The sequence below is a fragment of the Coenobita brevimanus genome, chromosome 73 (genome assembly GCF_032717465.1).
Source record: "Coenobita brevimanus isolate Jiangsu-jjx chromosome 73, ASM3271746v2, whole genome shotgun sequence".
NCBI classification, from domain to species: domain Eukaryota; kingdom Metazoa; phylum Arthropoda; class Malacostraca; order Decapoda; family Coenobitidae; genus Coenobita; species Coenobita brevimanus.
Window position 1 is genome coordinate 29,397,224 of NC_137026.1, and position 24,801 is coordinate 29,422,024.

Sequence of the window (24,801 nt, forward strand, 5' to 3'; positions counted from 1 at the left end):
GTCATTTCTACATTTCCGTGTCTCTTTCCGGAATAACTTACTATTTCCAGAGTAATTTGCATTCATTTTTCTTCCTAGATCATCATTTACCTCTTTCTTTTTCCTCCTCACTAGTCTCTTTATGTGCTTCTTGCTCTCAATATATTCATTTCTTATTTCAGTTGAACCCCTCTCCTGTAACCACTCTAGCCACTTCTTCCTCTTTTCTTCCACTGCTCCCTTTACCTCTTCATCCCACCATGCCGTACCCTTCTTCTTTGCTGTTACGCTTCACACACCACACATTGCGTTAGCATTCCTAACCAAGGAATCCCTATGTGCACTCCACAGGCTGTCCAGATCCATTTCATTCCAGTTCACTGATTCTAACTCCTTCCCAACTCTGGTCCTGTATTCATCTGCCATTTCTTTGATCCTCAGCTTCTCGACTTTCAGTCTTTCTCCCTGACTGCTCCTCTCTCCCTCCTGGTCCACCTCACTCCTCCCACTAGATCTTGCATACCACAATCATATGATCTGACAAACCTCCACATTGTCCTCTCACAGCCCTCATATCAGCAACCATTCCCATCATCGACCTTTCTACAAGCACGTAATCAACCAGGCTCTTTTCAACAAGTTCCCTGTTCCCTCTGTACCGTGTATATTTATGTGCATCTTTATGTTTGAAATAAGAATTACAAATGCACAACCTCCATTCCTGACACATATCCTTCAGTTGGTTCCCATTATCATTTTTCCTGGTACTCCATTACAACCCATTATGTCATCATCAGGGCCAGTGCCTACTCTTCCATTCATATCACCTATTACGATTACTTTATAGCTCCTAGGTACTTCTCCCACTGCTTCAACCAACTCGTCCCCAAACCTGTATTTCTTTCTCTCACTCCTGTCCTCACACGGTGCATACACTACAATCACTCCTCACATGGTGCATACACTACAGTCACAGCCACTTTCAACTTCTCAAACTTGAACTTGACATACATACATCTTGAGCAGACACATTTGTAATCTCTCATTTCACTCTGCTGCACCTCATTCATCAACAAAGCAACTTCCCTGCGTTTTCCGTGCCCATTCATGCCAAATATTACAAATTTCACATTTCACACCCTCCCACTCCTCCACTTCACACCCTTTAGTCTTTGTTTCACACAGTGCCATCACAGCATATCTCGCACTCTTGAACACATTCACCACTTCCACCCTCTTGCTCTCCTCATTCATACCTCTCACGTTCCACATGGCCATATGAATCTGCCCATTTGATGGGGCCCTGGGCAGGTATTGGGCCCTCCAAATCTCTCTGAATCATTTGTCATGATTCAGTGATTTTAGATAGGGGAATCTGGGGGACACTTTACCCAGCCAAAAACCCTGCTTATATGGTTACCACCCAGTGTAGTAAATGGTTTCCTGGGTGCAAGAAACCATTTGGCATGCCACTCGGTGGAGAGACCATACAGCATCCCAGCATTGAGTGATTTACCCTTGTTTTGCAATAAAAACAGTCTGTTATACTAATATGATAATATTTAAAACATATATTTTAGTTTTACTATAAATGTAATTTTATACCCCATTCAGTGCTGCAGACAATTTCTAAACTTCATAGTCACTTATTGTCAGTCAGAATAGAGAAAATAGAGATATACCGGTATTTGTAGTGGATGAGTAACTAGAGATGATTTATAACCCCTTGATTATGAAAATATCATCCTAAACTTAATAAAATCCCCTAATGGTATCCAGAATAAAATGAAACTGATCCCATGGTACTGAAAGGGATACAAATACCTCTAGTTTGCATTTGCGGAACCGCAAATATCAAGAAGTTTGCGAATTTGCACTTGCGGAAGGTAATGGTTTGAGATTGCGGAAGTGAATTTTCATCTGTGGTGCACAGCGCTGGCTCTGATATAAATAACCAACCCCATTCAAATCTCCTATCAGACTAATCTAACTTTGCATAGCTTATTCTGATGGTAGAATTAGGTATAGTACTGATACTTTTCTGTGTTACATTGATTCAGCTTTTACTAGTGCAAATCCTCATAGTTACTTTAACTTTTTTAATTACTTTTGTTGTATATCATCAGATATTACTCCCTGAATGCCTGAACATAAGATCAGTTCAGATGGTAGGTAAACTGAAAATGTAACCAGGCATTATAGAGGTACCCACTTGTATCTTCACCCATTAGGCTGGGGATGTCATATTCATTATGCTTATATACAGTATATAGATACAGTAAAACCCTACTATGACACACTACTGTAATTGGGACCCAAACCATTCCAAAAAAAACAAAATTCCAATAAAAGTGATATCTTTGTATGCAGCATGTGTTAGGAGTGTAATATTGTATGGTAGTGAGACCTGGGCAGTAAAGGAGGAGGATATTCGCCGGCTCAGACGTACAGAAATGACAATGATTAGGTGGATGTGTAGTGCGTCCCTGCGTGCAAGGTCTGGGGGACTGGGTTTACGATGGAAGAGTTGAGAGATAGGATGGGACTGGAGTGTATTGGTGTTGTAATGAGGAGAGGTAGATTGAGATGGTTTGGACATGTGGAGAGGATGGGGGATGATAGTTGGGTGAGGAATGTGAGAAATGTTAATATTGGGGGTGGGGTCATGAGGGGTAGACCGAGAAAGACATGGGACGAGGTCATTAAGTGTGACCTCAGGGTTAAGGGACTGAACAGGGAGGCTGCAATGGATCGTGCAGCATGGAGAGCTGCCATTAGGTGACCAAGGCCAACGCATGAAAGCATGTTGGAGCCTTTAAAAACGAAACAAAACAAAATGATTGAGACTTCCCCCTGTTAACCTGGACTTTTTCCAATATATCAGACATCAGTCTGGATTTCACCAGTGGTTTTTAAACTGTTTTCACTACGTTTGCAGTACTGTTCTGTATTATACATTCACCACAATAGTCAAATGGTATAATATATATAATAATACTGTACTTTATGCTGATAAACATGTCTCTTGTTTACTTTATTATGGTGAACATAGCTGAAATGGTCAGGTAGTCCGGACCGCTTCTGGCGTTATCAAACTTTCCCAACATATAAGAATTTAGTCCAGTCAGCTCCTCAAGTCCAATAAAAGCGAATTCCAGCATATTGAAGTCCATTATATCGAGGTTTTACTGTACTTTGAACTGAATAGGTTAGATACAGTGTTATAAAGAACTTTCAGTACAAGAGGCTTTTACTGAATTAAATACATTTGTTTAGCAAGAGTAACTAAAAAGCATCTCACTGATATCAAAAGTCCATATTCTCAATGGCTTAGGAGGCTTCATTGCAACTCTTCCTTACCCATTTAGTTCTGTAAGTAGCCCATTAATATACAGGGTCGTCCATAAATAGCAGTCTACCAAAGAATCACCCGGCTGCATCTTGTGTTGCGGAGATGGCTCAGTCTGCTGGTGTTGGTGTGGGTGTGGCAGTGAGAGTAGGAAATGAGTACCGTATATATTGTAAAGTAGACACTGATATAGCTGACTGAACCGTCCCCACAAGACACAAGAAATCTTTGATGGAGTGGAAGAGGAGCATTATATATGGGCCGTCTCTTGTATTTCTTTGTTATTTGTACAGTTTCTCTTGGTATTTAAAAGGTTTAGATTGCATGATTATATTAGAAGTAGTTTCAATTCCAGGCTCATCTGAATGTGAACCTGATGGACTGCAGGCTTCAGTTGCCATTGTGCGGTCCACCATTCTTCTCTCAAGAAGAGATAGGCATGTTTGTATAACTAGGCAGTGGAGCCACCTGGTTATATCAGTGTCACCACTTGAAGGTGTCCCTCTCAAGCACCATAAATAACATGCAAGTAAATGGTATGCTGTAATACATTAAATAAATTGTTAGGGTAGAGGTATTGGGGAGCCTCCTTGGCGGACGAGAATACAGCGCAAGGTAATCAACAACTGCGGCGCCCTGTAACAGTCTTGAGTGGGCCATAAGCTGCCTTATTATATCTTTGTCTCTTTAGGCTAGGCTTCTGAGTGAAAATATGAAAGTGCTATAAAAATCCCTAAAAACTGTTAATTACTCTTCCAGGAATGCATTGTTGTGGCTTTGTGAGGTTGTGGCATCAGCTGTCAGGAAGCAGAAGACATGTAGCACAGTGGTATGGAGGCAGAGGGGCAACTCATCTCAGGTTTTTTACACCCACTGGTACATACTGCACAGAAGTAAACAAAAAGAAAGATGTAAGTGATTTTAGTAAGGTATAGTGATTACGGAATAGAAGAACTGTGCCAACTGACAAACTACCTTATACAGCTTACAGTAATGCCTCGATTATCCTATGCCACGTCACCCAACAAATGTCAATATATGGCAAGCAGAAATGCGGCAGATTGAAAGGAATATTTCATATTTTGTTACATTAATAGACAGTGCACCATCAGGTCTTATCATCATCATCATCATCATCTAATCATGTGTTGCCCCATGAGGAACATAGGAGCCCAGGGCTAAGCAAGTTGGTCCTGACATTTGGAATGAGAGTGACCAGCTTCACTCATCCCTGAGTGGCATTATGTGAGCAGTAAATCCCAACCACCCCCTGGACACAAACCTGTCCAGGCTCAATCTGATTGGAGCTCCTTAATTACCCTCCAAACCACCAAGCATCACAATTTGGCTATATGGTTACCACCCAGCATAGTAAATGGTTTCCTGGTGTATAGAAAACCATTTGGCCTGTCACGCAGTGTAGAGTCACCCATAGACTGAAGGAAGAGGAACTAATCACACAGGAATAATCAATATAAATCTTTTACTGTACAGTACTGCAGTATGGTGGTAGGTGGTGACCATCATCCACTCTTGATGTAGTGTTGCCTACTTCTTCCTTACATTTATCATTCTTTTTATGTGTCTGCCCTCCTCCTCCTATTTGTCCCATCTTTCCTGTCACTTTTTTTTTTACTCTTCTTTCCTTTTCAAGTAGCTTTACACTGAGTGACAAGCCAAATAGTTTCCTGAAAGCCAGGAAACTATTTACATTGCAGGGTGGTAACTATATAACTAACCCATATGTGTTCCCTACATGTTGTCAGGTGGGTTGATGAAGGGTTAGCGCCTCTTCCTGTAAAACAAGTACAGTAAAACCCTGATATAACGGATTTCAGTGGACTAGAATTCACTTTTATCGGAATCGAGGAGCCACTGGACTAAATTCCTATATATCGAAAAAAGTCCGATAAAGCCAATAGCAGTCCGGACTGCATGACCACTTCAGCTGTGTTCACCAAGTAAAGGTAAATAAAAGACATGTCTATCAGTGTACAGTGCAGTACTGTATTGTTATATGTATTATATCATTTGATTATTATAGTGTTGGTATAATATAGTACAGTACTTGAATGGTAGTGAAAGCACTTCAGAAACCATTGATGTGATCCGGACTAATGTCTGTTATATCGGAAAAAGTCTGGGTTAGCAGGGGGAAATCTGAATGTTGCTTTTATCAGAATTTCGCTTTTTTTTTTTTTTTTTTTTTGGGCCCCAATTAGTCCATTATAGTGAGATCCTACTGTAACTCAAAGACAAATGGCCACCCCTCACAGGATTGTAGTGTCTGGCTATAGATAGATAAGTAGATTAGATTACAGTATAGTTATTACAGGATACAGTAGCTGTATATTTCACTGTAAATACTCAACTCTTTATCAGTATTTATATTTTCTACATTTACATAGTTTTACAATCCAGTATAGGATTTTTGTAGTGGTTATGCCCCTCATAGAGGGGTTGGGAGAGGGTAGTAGGGCATTATCCAAAAAATGCATTAGCCAACATGACCAGCTGAATTATGACAGATAATTGGGGGATTACTGTAGCTATCTTTGGTACATGTCACCTAGTGGTGGAAGGGGATACCTTCACATGGTGGTACTGTTATAACTGGGTGGCTGCTCTACCTGATTATTGTAGGGTACTACATGGAACTGTTGGTAGGTGGTGGCGACCATCATCCACTCACTTCATGTAGGTCTGCCTATTTCGTCCTTTACCTCTATCATTCTGTATCCATTACAGGTGGCTCTGCAGTAACAAGGTTAATGTTTTCCTGCAACCCAGGGAATTATTTACACTGCTGGGTGGTAACCATATATCCAGTTAAAGGGGCAATGTGGAACCTGCTTTGGTGCCCTTGCTAACTAGATGGAGAGACAAATGCAGTGTCCATTCAGGAACCATACAACCATATTGTTCCCCACACCTTGCTGTTGCAGGGTGCTGTCAGCCACAAAGGGACATTGGTTTGCTGTACAGGATGACCTTGCAAGGGCCATTGCTTGCCTGCATTTGATGAGTCTGCTTAGCCAGACAGAAAGGGGTTGGTCAACAACAACAACTACCTAATTCTATGAAAATCCTTCATTTCCCTCCCCATCCCCTAGGATGAGGATGATGGACTGTAGGAGGAGGACAACTTCAGTCCACGGTCCATTTGGTTCATATTTCAGATGAACCTGGGGCTTCAACCTCTCCTTGTACTAGTACTAGTACTGCTGCTAGTACTAGTACTACTGCTAGGACTAGTACTACTGCTAGGACTAGTACTACTGCTAGTACTAGTACTACTACTAGTACTACTGCTAGGACTAGTATTACTGCTAGTACTAGTACTACTACTAGTACTACTAGTACTAGAAGTCACCTCCATCCATTGGTGAATTATATTGTGAAGATCAAAACCAACCTTCCTAATACAGTTCACCATTTGGAGTTGTAATGTGAAGGTTAACACTAACCCTCATATTACAATCCGTTGGCCCCAAGCACGCCAATGGCTGTGGTTACTAACCATCTACTATTACTATTATTATTTTATTTTTTATTTATTGATATTATAGTGTAAATAAAGACATTAAACTATTGGAGTCGCTGGTCTATCCGACTCTCGACCACTGTAGCTTCATAATCCATACCCGCCAGAGAGACAGTCCTGAGGGCTGATGATCTTGTGCCCCTGAGACATAGCAGAGCAGACCTCACGAGGGAGGGTGAGAGTCAACATCTCATCCAGGCCATAACAGAACTCTGCGGTTGACGTTTCTTCTCAGAAAGGACCTCTGTCAGTCTCGAATAGAATCTCACTGCCTCTGGACCCATCCCACCTGATGTCGTGAACACAAGGGGAGTGAATCGACCATGGTCCACATGTTGGATCCTTTCTTGATAATTTCTATTTTTTTCTTGTTCATTCCTCTTGTGTGCAGCTTCGAGAGACAGTTCACGATGACTTCCTGCCATGGGATCGTATATCCTGATGTCGAAGAACGCCCTCTGCCCACGTGTCCAGAAACCTCGAGCACTGACATCCACTCTTGCATCATTTGATGTGTTTGCTGTTCTGTGGGTGAAGTGCTCGCCGTCCAGGGGTAGCAGAGCTGGCTCAATCGTGACATCATGGCATATTTCCTGCAGCATTTTGGCAGTGAGGTCGCATACTTCATCAAGTCGGATGCAAACAAAGCCTCCCTTCTTGCATACCATTGCATGATCTGCATCAAAGGCAGTGCCACAGGCACAGTGTTGAGGTAGGTTCTCTATTGGCCACCCATATCTCAAGGCTATGGCATCAATAAATTCTTGTTTGTTGAAGTGGAAGCCTTTTGCCTTGAGAGGCAGGGTTGTGAGCCAGTTCGATGCCCCAGCCTCCTGTGCAATTTCAACTCTTCTGCACTGGTCTGTTGTTAGATGTTCGATTATGTGCTGCAGCTGGTCTTTTTGTCTTGCTTCACGCTCCTTGCTTATCTGTGTCTTTATGTCTTTCTGCCTTTGGTGGTCAATTTCACTCGTCTCAACCTGGGCGCAGATCTACTGTGACAAGGATTCGGTGAGCCTGAGTGAATTTCTGTGTTCATAGCTTGCCACGACTACTGGATTTATAATGCCAAGGCCTCCCATCCTGGGTGGTAGTGCTAGAAGGTCCCTCTCTTCTGGTGTGGGGATGTGGCCGTTGGTTAGAGATGGAAGGAAGGAATCCCTGATTGTACTACTACTAGTACTAGTGCTACTGCTACTACTAGTACTAGTACTACTACTAGTACTACTACTCCTAGTACTACTACTAGTACTACTACTCCTATTAGTACTAGTACTCCTACTAGTACTAGTACTGCTACTACTAGTAGTACTAGTACTACTACTATTGGTACTAGTACTACTACTAGTACTACTGGTAGTACTAGTACTACTACTAGTACTACTGCCACTACTACTACTGCTACTACTACAACTAGTACTACTACTACTACTTTTTTTTTTTAATAATAAAAATCACCTCCATCCATTGGTGAATGATATTGTGAAGATCAAAACCAACCTTCCTAATACAGTTCACCATTTGGAGTTGTAATGTGAAGGTTAACACTAACCCTCATATTACAATCCATTGGCCCCAAGCACGCCAACGGCTGTGGTTACCAACCATCTACTATTACTATTATTATTTTATTTTTTATTTATTAATATTACAGTGTAAATAAAGACATTAAACTATTGGAGTCGCTGGTCTATGCGACTCTCGACCACTGTAGCTTCGTAATCCATGCCCGCCAGAGAGACAGTCCTGAGGGCTGATGATCTTGTGCCCCTGAGACATAGCAGAGCAGACCTCACGAGGGAGAATGAGAGTCGACATCTCATCCAGGCCATAACAGAACTCTGCGGTTGACGTTTCTTCTCAGAAAGGACCTCTGCCAGTCTCGAATAGAATCTCACTGCCTCTGGACCCATCCCACCTGATGTCGTGAACACAAGGGGAGTGAATCGACCATGGCCCACATGTTGGATCCTTTCTTGATAATTTCTATTTTTTTCTTGCTCATTCCTCTTGTGTGTAGCTTCGAGAGACAGTTCACGATGACATGCATCCATGGGATCAAATATCCTGATGTCGAAGAACGCCCTCTGCCCACGTGTCCAGAAACCTCGAGCACTGACATCCACTCTTGCATCATTTGATGTGTTTGCTGTTCTGTGGGTGAAGTGCTCGCCGTCCAGGGGTAGTAGAGCTGGCTCAATCATGACATCATGGCATATTTCCTGCAGCATTTTGGCAGTGAGGTCACGTACTTCATCGTGTCGGATGCAAACAAAGCCTCCCTTCTTGCATACCATTGCATGGTTTGCATCAAAGGCAGTGCCACAAGCACAGTGTTGAGGTAGGTTCTCTATTGGCCACCCATATCTCAAGGCTATGGCATCAATAAATTCTTGTTTGTTGAAGTGGAAGCCCTTTGCCTTGAGAGGCAGGGTTGTGAGCCAGTTCGATGCCCCAACCTCCTGTGCAATTTCAACTCTTCTGCACTGGTCCGGTGTTAGATGTTCGATTATGTGCTGCAGTTGGTCTTTTTGTCTTGCTTCACGCTCCTTGCTTATCTGTGTCTTTATGTCTTTCTGCCTTTGGTGGTCGATTTCACTCGTCTCAACCTGGGCGCAGATTTACTGTGACAAGGATTCGGTGAGCCTGAGTGAATTTCTGTGTTCATAGCTTGCCACGGCTACTGGATTTTTAATGCCAAGGCCTCCCATCCTGGGTGGTAGTGCTAGAAGGTCCCTCTCTTCTGGTGTGGGGATGTGGCCATTGGTTAGAGATGGGAGGAATGAATCCCTGATTGCATCCTCCAGTGGTTGTAGCAGCAACTCGATGTCTGGTATGGTCCTCATCACAAAGGTCCACTTGTGCTTTACACCATAGGTAAATGCACTGTATGCTGCATGGGGTTCTGTTTTTATGTGGCTGGATAGTGTATGAATTTCTTCTACCCATGTCTTTACCTTGTCACTCACATATTTGTCTTTGAATTCCTTGGTTCCAATCACAGCCCCTAGATGCTTCTGACCTTCCTTAGTCACTATCAAGTTTGTGCCTCTAAATGCTTCTTGTGCATCTTGATAGTAAGCTGGTTTCACGATCAAGACGGACTTACTGGCATTAGGGTAGTAACCTATTTCAGGGCCATGAGATGTTACGAGGTTCCACCATTTCCTCACATCCTCAACCTTGCCAGCACCCATGAGATCATCTGCATAGGCTACCTGTTTTACATTGGTGGCCTCGTATTTGATCTGTTGTTGCAGCACTGTCATCGCCAGGGCGTACATAGCCATGGCAACGGGGTCCCCCTGGGTAGTTCCTTCTGTGGACTGGATTACACCGACGTCATGAGCCGCTGTCTTACCCACAATGTAGAGGTCTGCTGGTTCTTTGTAGGTGTTTTCCACATATTGGGCAAATGCTGGGCATTTAACCTTGATATTATGCAGCATTGCCTCCCGGTTGATGGAATTAAATGCATTTGAGGCATCAACTAAGAATACTGCCTCACAGTCCTCTTCCTCAAATATTTTCCTCATGGAGTGAACTGCTGCCTCACCTCCTGCCGGCTGGCCTGCACACTCCTGGAGGTTGCCAACTGCCTGCTTCACATCATCTTTCACCACCTCCATGATGCATTTTCCTATAATCCGTCTTAAGACTTCACCCACCCCGATGGGCCTGCATCCAGGATTCTTATCAAGGGGGATTAGTCTGCAAGCCGTCAGTGCTTCAATGTTACTGCACTGACTTGAAGCCAGTTTCCTCGCCCTTTGTATTTACAGTATGGTACTTAATGTTTTTTTTGGGGGGAGGGAGCCTGCTATTTCTTCAGTAAATTATAAAAATGTTCCCATTTAGAGTTACATTGATGCTGGTAAAGTTTATATACTATTTTCTGTTTTTCTCCCACTATAGAGCACCAGCCATATGGAAAAATTTGTGTTATTTTGCAAGATATCCCTGACATATAACAAGAGCCAGCTGTATTGTGGGAGAGATAGAAGAAAGAGGAGGAGGAGGAGAGTGAGAAGTTTGTCAAGATAGAGTAGCTAAGGGTTGGTGCTGAAGAGGGATGCCCTCATGTGGTAGAACCGTCTGGGTAGAACTAGACAGCTCTATTGCGCAGTTACACAAACATCTCTCAGCACCCTCCATATCCCCTGAAAAGTAGATAATGATCTGTAAGAAACAGGAATCTTCTGCCAGTAGTCCACTAGGTTCAAGTTTAAATGAGCCTTGAGTCACAACAAGAGCAGGAAGCCTGTGATTAGTTCTGTCATGGCCCATTTAGTTCCTGTATTAAGTACAGTGCATTTATATTGGTCAGCTTGCCATTCCCACTAGTTTCCATAGGCTAATGGTCCATTTATTTGTTGAATCAACATCAGTGTCATTCCAAGATTACAACCCTTGCCATTCTGAGGGAACTGCAGTATGCAGTACATTTTTAAAGAACAGCTACTGTATACTGAGTTTAACTTTTTTTTCAGGTGCTGAGAAATGAAATTATCCGAGAAACTGAGTTGAGCCGAGACCACCTGACCCCAGAATTAGGGTTACATCTCATCACACACACTTGCCGCCTCTGGACCTCACCTCCCCCACACACACCTTTCCTTGATCCATACTGGGGTTTCTACTGGCCTGGAGGGCAAGCTGTGTCAAGGTGGGTAGGCATGTTATTCATCATTCATACTTTATTTCCACTATTAACACTGAAGCTCCCATGACTCACTTGGCTTCATAAAATTACAGTATACAGTATTAGGTTTCTAGGATATTCTTTTTTGTTAATGAGTCCAGGGTAACATACAGAAATATTGCTTTATAAAATATCATTGCTACCTACAGAGCTGACTGTAGTTTTCCAAGGGTTTATAGTACCAGGTGTGTGAAAAAATTATCATGTTTTAGAAAACATCCCTGACTTTAAATAACATAATGTATATGTACAATTAGTCAAGAAAGTATCACACAAGTGGGGTATAATGATAATGATGTGGTGTTGATGTGGATGTGATAGGGAGCGTTATGAGGAACACACTGAGGTGGTTTGGCCATGTGGAGAGCATGGAGGGTGAAAGACTGATGAAGAGAGTGTATGTGAGTGAGGTGGAGGGGGGAAGAGGAAGGGGGAGGCCGAGGATGAAATGGAGGGATGGGGTGGAGAGGTATATGAGAGAGGGGGGTGTGAGTTGGGAGCAGGGCAGTGAAATGGCGGGGGACAGGGCGACTTGGAGGCGATTTGTTTGTGGCCACCCCAAACAGGATTGAGGCGTCTGGCAATAGATAGATAGATAGATGTTGTGAAGCCCCAAGAGAGTAGTTTCTTAACATCTGAATATGCATATTATAACAATACTGACTAGAAATTGTTACAAACAAGCATTGTATAGCATTGTTGAAACAGTAGGTTTACTTGCGTGGGGAGACAAATCATTGGGCATTTTCCATTAGCCATGGCCTCTAATTTCGTATGTTTCCCACCAAGTGTACACTAGTAGTTTTTGATCAACTGTGTATTCTCTTGTGGGGTTTTTGTGTCAGTACATGAAAACTCTTTTACTATACAGTCATATCACGGTTTGCAGTGGGGTTACATGAAGTGAAAATAGATTGCTGACCAAGAAATATCATACTGAGGTCAATTAAGTATGGGCTCAGTTGGGATAGGGAGGGAGTAAAGGGCCAAGCAACCTAAAATCTCAAAAAATTTTATTCCATCTACCTGAAGCATGTCCTAGGCCAGATTGAGTCGTCACCAAGGGTCCCCGTAAGGCTGGGGGAGAATGATGGGATGTTTTCCAATTCACAGATTTCAGTAATTTACTCCCAAAAAGTTATCTCCACATAATATCTCCACTGCACTATTTTTAATGCATTGCACTATTATTTTGAACTAGCAGTGGTGTTTCAATGCTTGCCCAAACACTGGGTTGCCATGTTGTCTCTAGTATATGACAGTCAGCTTGCACAAGTGGCACGTATCTGCACAGGGTCTTCATTGTCAGGCATCAAAAAAATCGTATAAGTAATTTTCACTAACATTAACCTGAAACTGGGTATGTATAAATTTACGATAATCATTCTTTCAGTTGATTGCATACTCAGCCATCATTTACCAGACCAGGATTGTAACTAATTTGCCTTGTGGATTTAATGTGTGGTAACTATATTGTATATACAGTACTTAGTACCATAGTTCTGTAAATTTTCAGTTTATCAGGAATGTTTTTAATAATATTACAACTCTTTTCATAGAACTGCTGCTGTAGACTGGGGGAGTCAGGCAAATTAGACATAAGAATGCTACAGTTCATTCATTTTAACTTTTTAACTAGGTGGAGAGTTTTGTACTTGCATCCCATTTCCTGTAGCCAGTGGCAGAATAAGACAATACTGTACTACATTCGTCCCATAGCACACTATCACCATGTTCTGTTGTTACTCTGTTGCTTTAATTCCTCATACAATTTGGAGAAATGGCAAATATATGTCTAGTTACAGTGGACATTGTTTAGTGGAGCTGTATAGAGCAACTTTTCCATAATATGGTGTGGGCATGACCAATTCAGTCATCATCATCACCATCATCGTCCATCCTATTTTGCCCCATATAAACAAGAGCACAGGGGCCTGGGGCTAGGCTGCTCAGTCCTGACATTTAAGGCAGTATTGACCATCCTCACTGGCCCAAGTGGCATGACACGAGTGATAACCCCAAACCACGCCTCAGATGTAACCATACAGGCTTCACCTAGTTGGAGCACCTTAACCCAATAAACCAAGGACCAGACAAAGGACCTGGTTATCGGAACTTGGAAAGTAAGGGGAGGACATGATTAGGTGAAAGAGAGAGAGATTGTCCAGGTGCTTGAGGGTGCGAAAGTTGATGTATGTGGAATAACTTAAACGAAATGGAGAGGTGAGAGTGTGAGAGAATGGGAGTATGGATGGGGTATATGTGCAGGAGTAGGTGAGAATGAGAGGGCAAAAGAAGGAGTATGTATAGTTGTGAGTAAAAAATGGAAGAAGAGCTTAAGACAGTATGGATCACTTGGGTCAAGGATTGTGTGGGTAAGATTGAAAGTTGGAATACAAATGTATTTACCTATTTGTAGTATACAGGAATTGAGCAATGCTCGTGTTGTCCTGTCTCCATATCCACATTTATCAAGTCTACCTTTACACACATGAATGTTTTTCTCATGCACCACCTCTTTGTCTAAGTCGTTCCAAATATTTAAGAATATACCTAATTGTGATATACACGGAATGTACTATGCTCGTGGGTTTCCGTCGCTGTTTCTCAATAAGTCGAATTTAACTTTAAACTCATTTAAGTTTTTAGACTGGACGATCTCTTTGTCCAGGCTATTCCATAAGTCTATACTTCTGTAAGGAAAGCTATATTTCTTGATATTCTTCAAGCAGCTTGACTTTTTCAATTTCATTCCATGTCCTCTTGTTGCTCTCTTATCCCATACAAACAGATCTTCTTTGTCAATTTTATCTACTCCCACCATGGTCCTGAACACCGCAATCATGTCTCCCCTCTTTCTCCTTTCCTCTAACGAAGGCAAATCCAGTTTTTCCAGCCTCTCTCTGTATGACAGATCTGTCAGACTGGGGACCATCTTGGTTGCTGTTCTTTGTATTCTCACAATCTTGTTTATATCTTTCTTTTTGTGTGGGGACCACACTACCGCTGCATATTCTAATCTGGGGCGGATCATGGCCACTATCAATTTTTTCATCATTTCCTCATCCATATAATGAAATGCTACTCTTATGTTAGTCAAGAGCTTATAAGTCTCTCCAACTATCTTGTTAATGTGCTTTTCTGGTGACAAACTATCTTGGACCAGCACTCCCAAATCTTTCTCTTCTCTCCTTTTTGTGATTAATTCATTACCCAAAAAATAATTCAGTGATGGTCTCCTGGTACTTTTACCCATTTCCAATATGTTACATTTCTTTACATTAAATTTCATTTCCCACGTCCGGCTCCAATTGTGTATCCTATCCAAATCCTCCTGCAGTATTTTACAATCCTCCTCAACCTCTATCTTCCTCAAGAGCTTTACATCATCAGCAAACAGACTCACATAACTGTTCACTCCATCTACCATATCATTTACGTAAATCAGGAACATTACTGGCGCCAACACTGAGCCTTGAGGGACTCCACTTGTTACTTCCCTCCATCCAGACATCTTTTCCTTTATTACTGTCCTCATTTGTCTGTCTCTCAAAAAGTCTCTCATCCATTCCAGAAGTTTCCACTTTAGTCCTCCTATATATTCTAGTTTCCACATTAGTCTCTTATGAGGTACCTTGTCAAAGGCCTTCTCTAAGTCTAAGTACACACAATCCACCAACCATCTCTCTCCTGTACCACATCAATCACTCTTGAGTAAAAGCTCAACAAGTTTGAAACACATGACCTTCCACTTCTGAATCCAAACTGACATTCAGCCAAAATATTCATCTCTTCCAGATATTTTATCCATCTGTCTTTCAGGATTCTCTCACACAATTTTGCGACCATGCTGGTTAGAGACACTGGTCTATAATTCAGGGGTTCTTCCCTGTGTCCTCCCTTGTAAATTGGTACCACATTTGCCCTCTTCCATTCTTTTGGCACTTTCCCCTCTTCCAGTGAGCATACAATTAAGCTGTGAATTTTATCCGCCAGTTGTTCTCTGCATTCCTTCAGTACCCAATTGGAAATTCCATCAGGTCCTGGGGCTTTCCTTACATCTTGAGTTTCCAGTAATTTATACACTTCCTGCACCTCCACTTTTATATCTTCCATCACCGGAACATTTCTAATCACTCCCTCCCCTTCCACAAGCTCCTTTTCTTTAGTGAAAACTGACTGGAAACGTTTGTTCATTATTTCTGCTTGCATTGCCGCATCCTTAAAGACCTCTCCATCTACTTTCAGCTTGGTGATTCCTTCCTTTTGTTTCAGTTTGCCATTAACAAATCTATAAAACAGTTTGGGTTCATCCTTGCATTTGTCAATTATACCTTTTTCAATATTCCTTTCTTCTTCCCTACGTATTCTTGTGTATTCGTTTCTTGTTCTTTTATATTCTTCCTTTGTTCTGTCGTTACCTCTCTTTCTCCAATTGTTCCACGCCTTATCTCTCTCTTTTTTGGCTATCATACACCTTCTATTAAACCACTCCTTTTTCCTGTTTTCTTTCCCTCATACTCTTGGTACAAATTTTTCCACTCCCAAATTATAGAGGTCTAGAAAGATATCCCACTTCCTCTGTATCTCTCTTGTTTCTCTGAATTTTCTCCAATCCGCATTTTCAAAAAAGTTTCTCAATCCTGTAAAATTTGCTTTGCCAAAGTTGTATCTTCCCTGTCTATGAAGCTCGTCTCTTGGCTCGACGTTTCCTATTAACATCTGGAACTCAGTGACCACGTGATCACTTTTTCCCAAAGGACAGAGATATTCCAATGATTCTATTACATCGGGTTCTTTGGTGAACAGTAAAGCTAACCTTGCTGGTGTGTCCTCACCTCGAAACCGTGTCTCTTCTTTGACCCACTGCGTCATCACATTATTCATTATTATATTTAATAACATAGTACCCCACGAATCCTCGCCGCCTCCCGAGTACCATTCCTCCCAGTTCACCTCTGTACAATTAAAGTCACCCACCAAAATTATATTATTGCTTTTCTCAATTATTTTTTGCAAGTAGCTAGCCATATCTGACAACATCTCGTGGTATTCATCATCCTTCCATGCTCTCGTCTTTGGGGGAACATACACTACCGCCATATCTCTCTTAACATTCTCTCCAGTTTCTAATTTCATATATATCACTTCAGCCCTGCCTTCTCCCATTTCCACGGTATCTACATTTATGTTGTTCTTCACTGCTATCATCACTCCTCCCTTTTTTTCTTTTCTGTCTTTTCTCCACAGTTTGTATTTACCATCTCCCAATGAACATCAATATCTTCTCTTAATTTGGTCTCTACAAAGCACATGACATCAGGTTCATGTTCTCTCAAGAAATCATTAATTTTGATCCTTGTCGATATGAAACCATCAACATTAGTATATATCACCTTCAAATTATTTTTGACATTATTAATACCCTCTTCTCTCCTACTCTCTGTCCGTACCACTTCCTCAACTTCTGATCTTTCACAACCATCCCCCCTAGTTTCCTTCACTTCTATTTCCTTAAATACCATTTCCTTACTTTCATATCCAATACTCTCCAAAAAAAAAGTATTACGTTCTTCCTCTGTCCTCTTATCATTTTTTTCCTTTACTTCTTCCTTTAATGATTTTAAAACTTCTCTTTCTTCTTCATTCAGATCTTTTCTTATTATAATATTTCCATCCCCGCCTCTTTGCTTAATTTCCAGGTCACTTTAAGTATCTCATTTATTACACTTTCTGATGTAAACTTGACTCTCATTGGTCTTGTTTCCCCTTTCTTATAAGGCCCTATCCTCCTTACTTCCTCAATTTCTTTTACCCACTTGTCTCCTTCGGGGTCAATCTTGCCTAATATTCCTCTCACCATGTTCGTGTCTCTCTCGAGTCTTGCGAACCTAACCTTTTCTTCCTCTTCCCTGTTTCCAAATACTACCACACATCTGTTCCTTTCTACAGTTTCTCTCACTATTTTCTCTTTTTTCTTCAGTATTTTCACTACATTTTCTTCCATTTCTTTCTTGTTCATTTCCCTTTCTTCCTGGATGATCTCTCTTAAGCTGACCACTTCTTTCTGTTCTTCTTCTACGTGTGCCCACTTTGCCTTGTGTTCTTCTAATACATTACTCACCTTCTCCGTTTTATTAGTACTCTCTTCAAGTTTCCTCCTCAGTTCAACATTTTCCCTCTTCAAATTCTTAATCTCTTCATTGGCTGTTTCGTTGGACTGGATTAGACTCTGTATGGTGGTTTCCGTATTTCCTGACACATCCTTTATCACTAGATTCTCAATTTTTTTTTCGAGTTCACTAATCCTCATAATTAATGTTTTCACCAGGTCCATGACATTAGTATTAGCATCAAATCCTTGAAATTCCATTCCCTCATTGTTTACATTTTCAGCCATGTTTAACGTACCGGTAAAGTACCTAAACAGCTGTTACCGAATAAGCCACAAACATTCATGTATACTATTGCCAACAAATCTTTACATTTTTGGTAGTCTACCAACTTTCATTATTTTAAATTTAAAGAAAGACCCTAGGAGACAGGACAGACAAAATTCCTGAACCTACTCAAGGTTAGGAGCGATGCCTGGGATGTCCTCTCTCTCCGGCTGTTCGTGTGTGTGAGAGAGATTGTCCAGGTGCTTGAGGGTGCGAAAGTTGATGTATGTGGAATAACTGAAACGAAATGGAGAGGTGAGAGAATGGGAGTATGGATGGGGTATATGTGCAGGAGTAGGTGAGAATGAGAGGGCAAAAGAAGGAGTATGTATAGTTGTGAGTAAAAAATGGAAGAAGAGCATAAGACAGTATGGATCACTTGGGTCAAGGATTGTGTGGGTAAGATTGAAAGTTGGAATACAAATGTGGGCGATTGTGTGTGTGTATGCGCCAATGCAAGATCGTGCAAGCAGAGTGAGGGAAGAGTTCTGGACAAATGTGGAAGTGTGCATGGAAAAGTTTGGAAGGAATGAGAGAGTGTTTTTGCTCGGTGATATGAATGGTGAAGTAGGGAATGTGAAGGTGGATGGAATAGTTGGTGAGTGGGGTGTACCTGCTGAGGTAGATGAGAATGGGATTGCGTTAGTGGACATTTGTGCTGGGAGGGGGTTGGTGATAGCCAGTACCCTCCTCAGGCACAAGATGATCCACAGTTATACATGGCGAGTGATGAGAAGGGTGGGTGGTGAACTGAATGAAAGGAAGGCAATAATTGATTATGTGTGTGTAGATGAAAGGATGCAAAAATGTGTAATGGATGCAAGAGCTTATAGAGGTTGGGGGAGTGGACTTTCTGACCACTACTTGGTGGTGGCCAGAATCAAGGTCCAATTAGGATGGAGAAATAGAAGAAGGGAGGGACGGGAAGAAGGAGTATTTGTAAGGAGAGTGGAAAGGTTACAAGAGGATGAAAAAAAGACTGAGTATAAGAGAGACGTGGAGGAACGATTGGGCAAATATGAACTGGAGCAGATGGGGGACATGGAAGATGTGTGCAGGATATTTACAGAAGAAATATGTGCAGCATGTGATGTGGTGTGTGGGATGAAGAGAAGACGGAGGAGTGTGCAAGGAACAGCGTGGTGGAATGAAGAGGTGAGACAGGCTGTGGCACAAAAGAAGAAAGCATACAATGAATGGATGAGAAATAGGGGCGTGGAAGAAGTTGAGAGGCGGAAGAGAGAGTAATATGTAGAAAGAAAGAGAGAGGTGAAAAGATTAGTAAGAGAGAGTAAGAAGAGAGTGGATGAAGGATTTGGAAGGAACTTGAGTGTAAAGTGGAGGAACTGTAAGAAAATGATCTGGAAAGAGGTGAAAAGAGTAAGACAGGGTGGAAGTGAAGTTAGCAGGGGAGTGAAAGTTAAAAATGGTAGATTACTAGTGGAGAAGGGAGAAAAAGTGAGCAGATGGGGAGAACACTTTAAGGAATTGTTGAACATAGAGGATGGAAGTAATGCGAGTATAAGTGGCTGGGGAATGGCTGGGAGGAGGGAGGTGAGAAGACAGGAAGAAATCAGTAGGATAGAAGTTGTGGAAGCAATGAAGAAAGTTAAATTGGGGAAAGCCCCAGGAATTGATGGAGTGTGTGGTGAAATGCTGAAGCATGGGGGAGAGATAGTGGTAGAATGGATGTGGAAAATGTGCAGATTGGCCAGGGAGGAAGGTAGAGTCCCGGAGGATTGGAAGTCGGGTATAATTATTCCCTTGTACAAAAGAAAAGGGGAAAAAGAAGTGTGTGGTAATCATAGGGGCATTTGTCTTCTTAGTATAATAGGAAAAGTGTATGATAGGATACTTATTGACAGAGTTAGAGAAAGAACAGAGGAATTAGTTGGAGAAGAACAGGGAGGATTTAGGAAGGGAAGAGGTTGTGTAGATCAGATATTCATTCTTAGATCTTTAGTGGAAAAGTTTCTAGAGAAGGGAAAGAAGTTGTATGCGGCTTTCATGGATTTGGAGAAAGCATATGACAGGGTGGATAGACAAGGATTGTGGAAAGTGTTAAGAATATATGGAGTAGATGGGAAGTTGTTGAATGCTGTGAAGAGTATGTATGATGGTGCTAAGGCTGCAGTGCATGTGGATGGTGAACTGAGTGAATTTTTCTCTTTGAAGGTTGTGTTGAAACAGGGATGTGTCATGTCTCCATGGTTGTTCAATCTGTACATGGATGGAGTAATAAAAGGGGTACAAGGTAGGGTAGTGGATGTTGGAGAGGCCCTGGTGAGAGAGGGTAGTGTTTGGAAACTTCCTGTACTGTTGTTTGCAGATGATACTGTGTTGTTGAGTGAAGACGAAGGAGAACTGCAAGGCTTGTTGGATGAGTTTGGGAGAGTGCATGAGAAACGGAATCTAAAGGTGAATGTAGGGAAGAGTAAAGTGATGGTCTTTGAGAGAGGTGAAGTCAGTGAATGTACAGCGAGGTTGGATGGTGAGGAATTGGAAAATGTGAGTACGTTTAAGTACTTGGGTAGTGTGATGAGTAAGGATGGAGGTTTGGAGGGTGAAGTACTTGATAGGGTACAGCAGGGAAGAAAGGTTGCTGGTTCCTTGAAAGCAGTGATAAGAAACAGGGAAGTGAGCATGGAAGTGAAAAGTTACCACATGACAGTATTGTGATACCAACTCTAACGTGTGGAAGTGAAGCTTGGACGTTGTTGGAAGGACACAAGTCAAGAGTGAGAGCAGTGGAAATGAGTTATTTAAGAGGAGCCTGTGGAGTCACATGGAGAGACAGGCTGACAAATGAGAATATAAAGGAGCTTTGTGGTGTGGATCTGGATGTGATAGGAAGCGTTATGAGGAATACACTGAGGTGGTTTGGCCATGTGAAGAGGATGGAGGGTGAAAGACTGACGAAGAGAGTGTATGTGAGTGAGGTGGAGGGGGGAAGAGGGAGGGGGAGGCCGAAGATGAGATGGAGGGATGGGGTGGAGAGGTATGAGAGAGGGGGGGGGTGAGTTGGGAGCAGGGCAGTGAAATGGCAGGGGACAGGGCGACGTGGAGGCGATTTGTTTGTGGCCACCCCGAACGGGATTGAGGCGTCTGGCAATAGATAGATAGATAGATAGTTACCATCTAGTGTAGGGAATGGTTTCCTGGGATTCAAGAAACGATTTGGCTTAGTCACTCAGGGTGGTATTCTTGTGCAGTTGGGAAGCTCACAACACTTCCTCCTTACTGGTTTATTTTTTATTCTGCTCCATTAGTATATTCTTGTTTGATGGTTATGCTATCATAGTAAAGTATAAAAGCAAACAAGAGGTTGGGTAATTTGGATAATAAATCATTGAGGAAGAGGTGCTAGGGAGCTTCCATACCTGACTAGAATACAGGCCTCAGTTTAGTCACCTAGAAAGAGAGAGAGAGAGAGCACTGCATCAAGTGAGTTGATGTTGGGCGTCTCCACCTACCACCACCCATAAAGTCCAGTGATGTATTTTAATTCTTTTATTGTAGGTGGTGGCAACCATCGTCCACTCACTTGATGTAGTGCTGCCTACGTCTTCCTTAGCCTTTATCATTCTTTTTCTGTGCCTGCCCTCCTCTCTTCCGATGTCTCCCATCTTACCTGTCAGTTCTTATTGCTTTTCTTTCCTTTACAGGTGGCTTTACATTGAGTGACAAGCCAAATGGTTTCCTGTAAGCCAAGAAACCATTTACAACGCTGGGTGGTAACCATATAACCAAACCACACATGCTCCTTACATGTCAACAAGTGGGTTGGCGGAGGGTTAGTGCCCCTCCCCATAAAACAAATAACTCAAAGTCGAATTGCCACCCCTTACGGGATTGTGGCATCTGGCAATAGATAGATAGATATTGTAGCTACCTCCAGATGCTTTTATTCAGGGTTGGATAAACTTGTCGTGGAGGGGTGAGTGAAGACTGTATCAAACCTCTGCAGTTCAAAAGTGGCTTAATAAGTTTGTTAGGAGCTAGCAAGAGTAAAATTAAAATTACCATGATTGAAGGGGTTGTTTATAATTTAGGGAATAAATAAGGCAGCAAAACTATGATGGATTTTTACTTACCTGTGCAGAAGTTTTTTATATATTTTGTACTTTTCTCATGCAGGTTCATTCTTGACAACTCCCACTTAGTAAGAAAGAAGAAGGTACTTGATTTTGGCTGTGGATGTGGAGCAGGTGGACTGTTAGCAAAGAAAGCCAGTGCCAAGCATGTAACTTTCAATGACATTGATGAGGGTATGTAGATTTATCGGTGCATTTCATTGTCATTTAGTGTATGTTAAGCTCACTCTTATTTAGTATACCAGTATATTAAGTTTATCTTTAGTGTATTAAGCTTATTTGGTAGGTGGGGGCAATCACCATCCATTCACTCGATGTAGTGCTGCTCTCGGGTGTCTGCCCTTTCCTCTCCTCCATCCTTCTTTCCTTCCATCCTCTTCTGTCTTTCTTTCCTTCATTCTTTCCTTGTCCTTCTGCTTATGGGTGACTTTACACTCCCTCTTCTGTCTTTCTTTCCTTCATTCTTTCCTCTTCCTTCTGCCTGTGGGTGACTCTACACTGAATGACAACCCAAATGGTTTCCTGTACACCAGGAAACCATTTACTATGCTGGGTGGTAACCATATAATCAAATTTTGGCGCCTGGTAGTTTAGTGGGTAATTATTGCGCTCCAGTTGGATTGAGCCGGTGAAGGTTTATATCCAAGGGGTGGTTGGGGTTGATTGCTCATGTAATGCCACTCAGGGATGAGTGAGGCTGGTCACTCTCATCTTAAATGTCAGGACCAACTGCCTAGCCCCAGGCTCCTACACTCCTCATGGGGCAATGTACAATTGGATGATGGATGGATGGATGTATTAGGCTTAATCTAGTATATACTAAGCTTACTAATATTTAGTGTATATTAAACTTAGAGTTATTTACTGTATATTAAACTTACTCTTATTTACTGTATATTCAGCTTATTCTTAGTGTATATTAAGCTTTCTCTTTAGTTATATTAAGCTCACTCCTATTTAGTGTATATTCAGCATATTCTTTAGTGTGCTTTCAATTAACTGTGGCATCATAGGAGTACAATGTTATCATAGTTCAGGCCGTCCCTGTTATGATGATGAGATGCATTTGGGAAAACCCATCACTGAGCTGGGATAACAGTTACTGGGGATATTGTAGAAAGTATAGGGAGCCTAGGGATCCCCCCCTCCCCCAACGAAGTCCAAAACCCACCCAGATGAGTCCAAAAACAAGTTTCTAGCTCACCTAAACCCCAGATAGCTTTAAAACAAGCTAAACTAAGCCTAAAAGCAGTTTGTAACTCACCTAGACTAAAAAAAAAAAAAAAATCTGGAAATCATCAAAAACAAGTCTGGAAAAAATGAAACATTGTAAACTACACTACTTTATACCCAAAAATGAGAATGTTCACCCCACCTATGACTAAAACACATTGTTCTAAGTCTAAAAACGGTTTATAAGTCAACCTGAACACAAAAATTAAGTCTAAAATATCACCAGAATCTGATAAAAATCAAAATTAGTTAAAATCAACAAACAGCTCTCATCATATACTCAGTTCCTCGTCTGGTCCTGGTCATCTTCCTGGGCACAGCATTCCCCCTGAGACTAGGGGACTTGTGGTGCCCCTGGGCACTCATTTGTCCTCAAACCTCCCAAACCCATTTACATCGGGCGAGGGAGAGCGTGTGGGGGGGGATGGCGGGCAAGGCGGTGTGAGAGTATCGGGAGACTGATGCGATGGCTGACATGGTGTGGAGGCAGTGGGAAACTGGTGTGATGGCTGACATGGTGTGGAGGCAGTGGGAAACTGGTGTGATGGCTGACGTGGTGTGGAGGCAGTGGGAAACTGGTGCGAAGGCTGACGTGTGGAGGCAGTGGGAAACTGGTGCAATGGCTGACGTGGTGTGGAGGCAGCTGGAGACTGATGCAAAGGCTGACATGGTGTGGAGGTAGCAGGAGACTGATACGATGGCTGATGTGATGTGGAGGTAGCAGGAGAGCGAGGTGGTGAGAGAGTGAGAAAGCGGAGATGAAGGAGGCAAGGAGGATGGAGACGTGGAACTGCTTGATGGGACATCTATCACCAGTTGCACAGCACGTTTTCCTCAGCTGGTGGAGGGCTGCAGAGATGCTTGTCAGGTGGATGGCCTGGGCTCATCTGAAGAGGTGGACATTGAGGAAGGGACACGCTTGAAGGAAGTGGTGACGGTAGTCTGCCTGGCTGCCTTCTTCGCATCCAATAGCTCCCTGTATATCCGCATGCCCTCCTTGATGTGTTGCACAGCACCTCTACTCATCCCTGGGAAAGGGTCCTTATCCCACATGATGGTGACTGCTAGGTCGCTAAGGGAGACCATCTCCTTCAGGGTCTTCAGATCCATTACTGGCAACTCTTGCATGGCTTCATCCTCTGACTCCTGGTAGGCACAAAGCAACTCCATGTTTATGAGCTCCTCATTACAGATCCCCTCTTTGTGGCTTTCCAACACCACTTCCAGGTCCTACATATCAGTGTCACGGAAGCCAGCCTTATTGAAAAGCTCGTTGATGTCCTGTTGCACCTGCTGCACATATTGAACTCTCACTTCCCCCGTGAAACCAGTGAACGAGTGCACCCTCTCGGGCCAGAGCTTGTGCCACACACCGTTCATCATGAGCTGCTTAATCTTCGTCCAGCCAAGTGTGACATTCTCTGTGGCGTTCCTGATGTTGTAGCCGTGCCAGAACATCT

General features: G+C 42.4%; 1 protein-coding gene across 1 annotated transcript in view; it reads left to right on the top strand.

Annotated features, from left to right (window-relative positions):
• LOC145407513 (electron transfer flavoprotein beta subunit lysine methyltransferase-like) overlaps positions 1-24,801 on the top strand; it is a 108,433-nt gene that overhangs the window by 14,768 nt on the left and 68,864 nt on the right. Inside the window, exons 4-5 of the mRNA XM_080278437.1 lie at positions 11,363-11,538; positions 22,152-22,282. Coding sequence (XP_080134563.1) covers positions 11,363-11,538; positions 22,152-22,282 — 307 coding nt within the window. The remainder of the gene's footprint in view (positions 1-11,362; positions 11,539-22,151; positions 22,283-24,801) is intronic.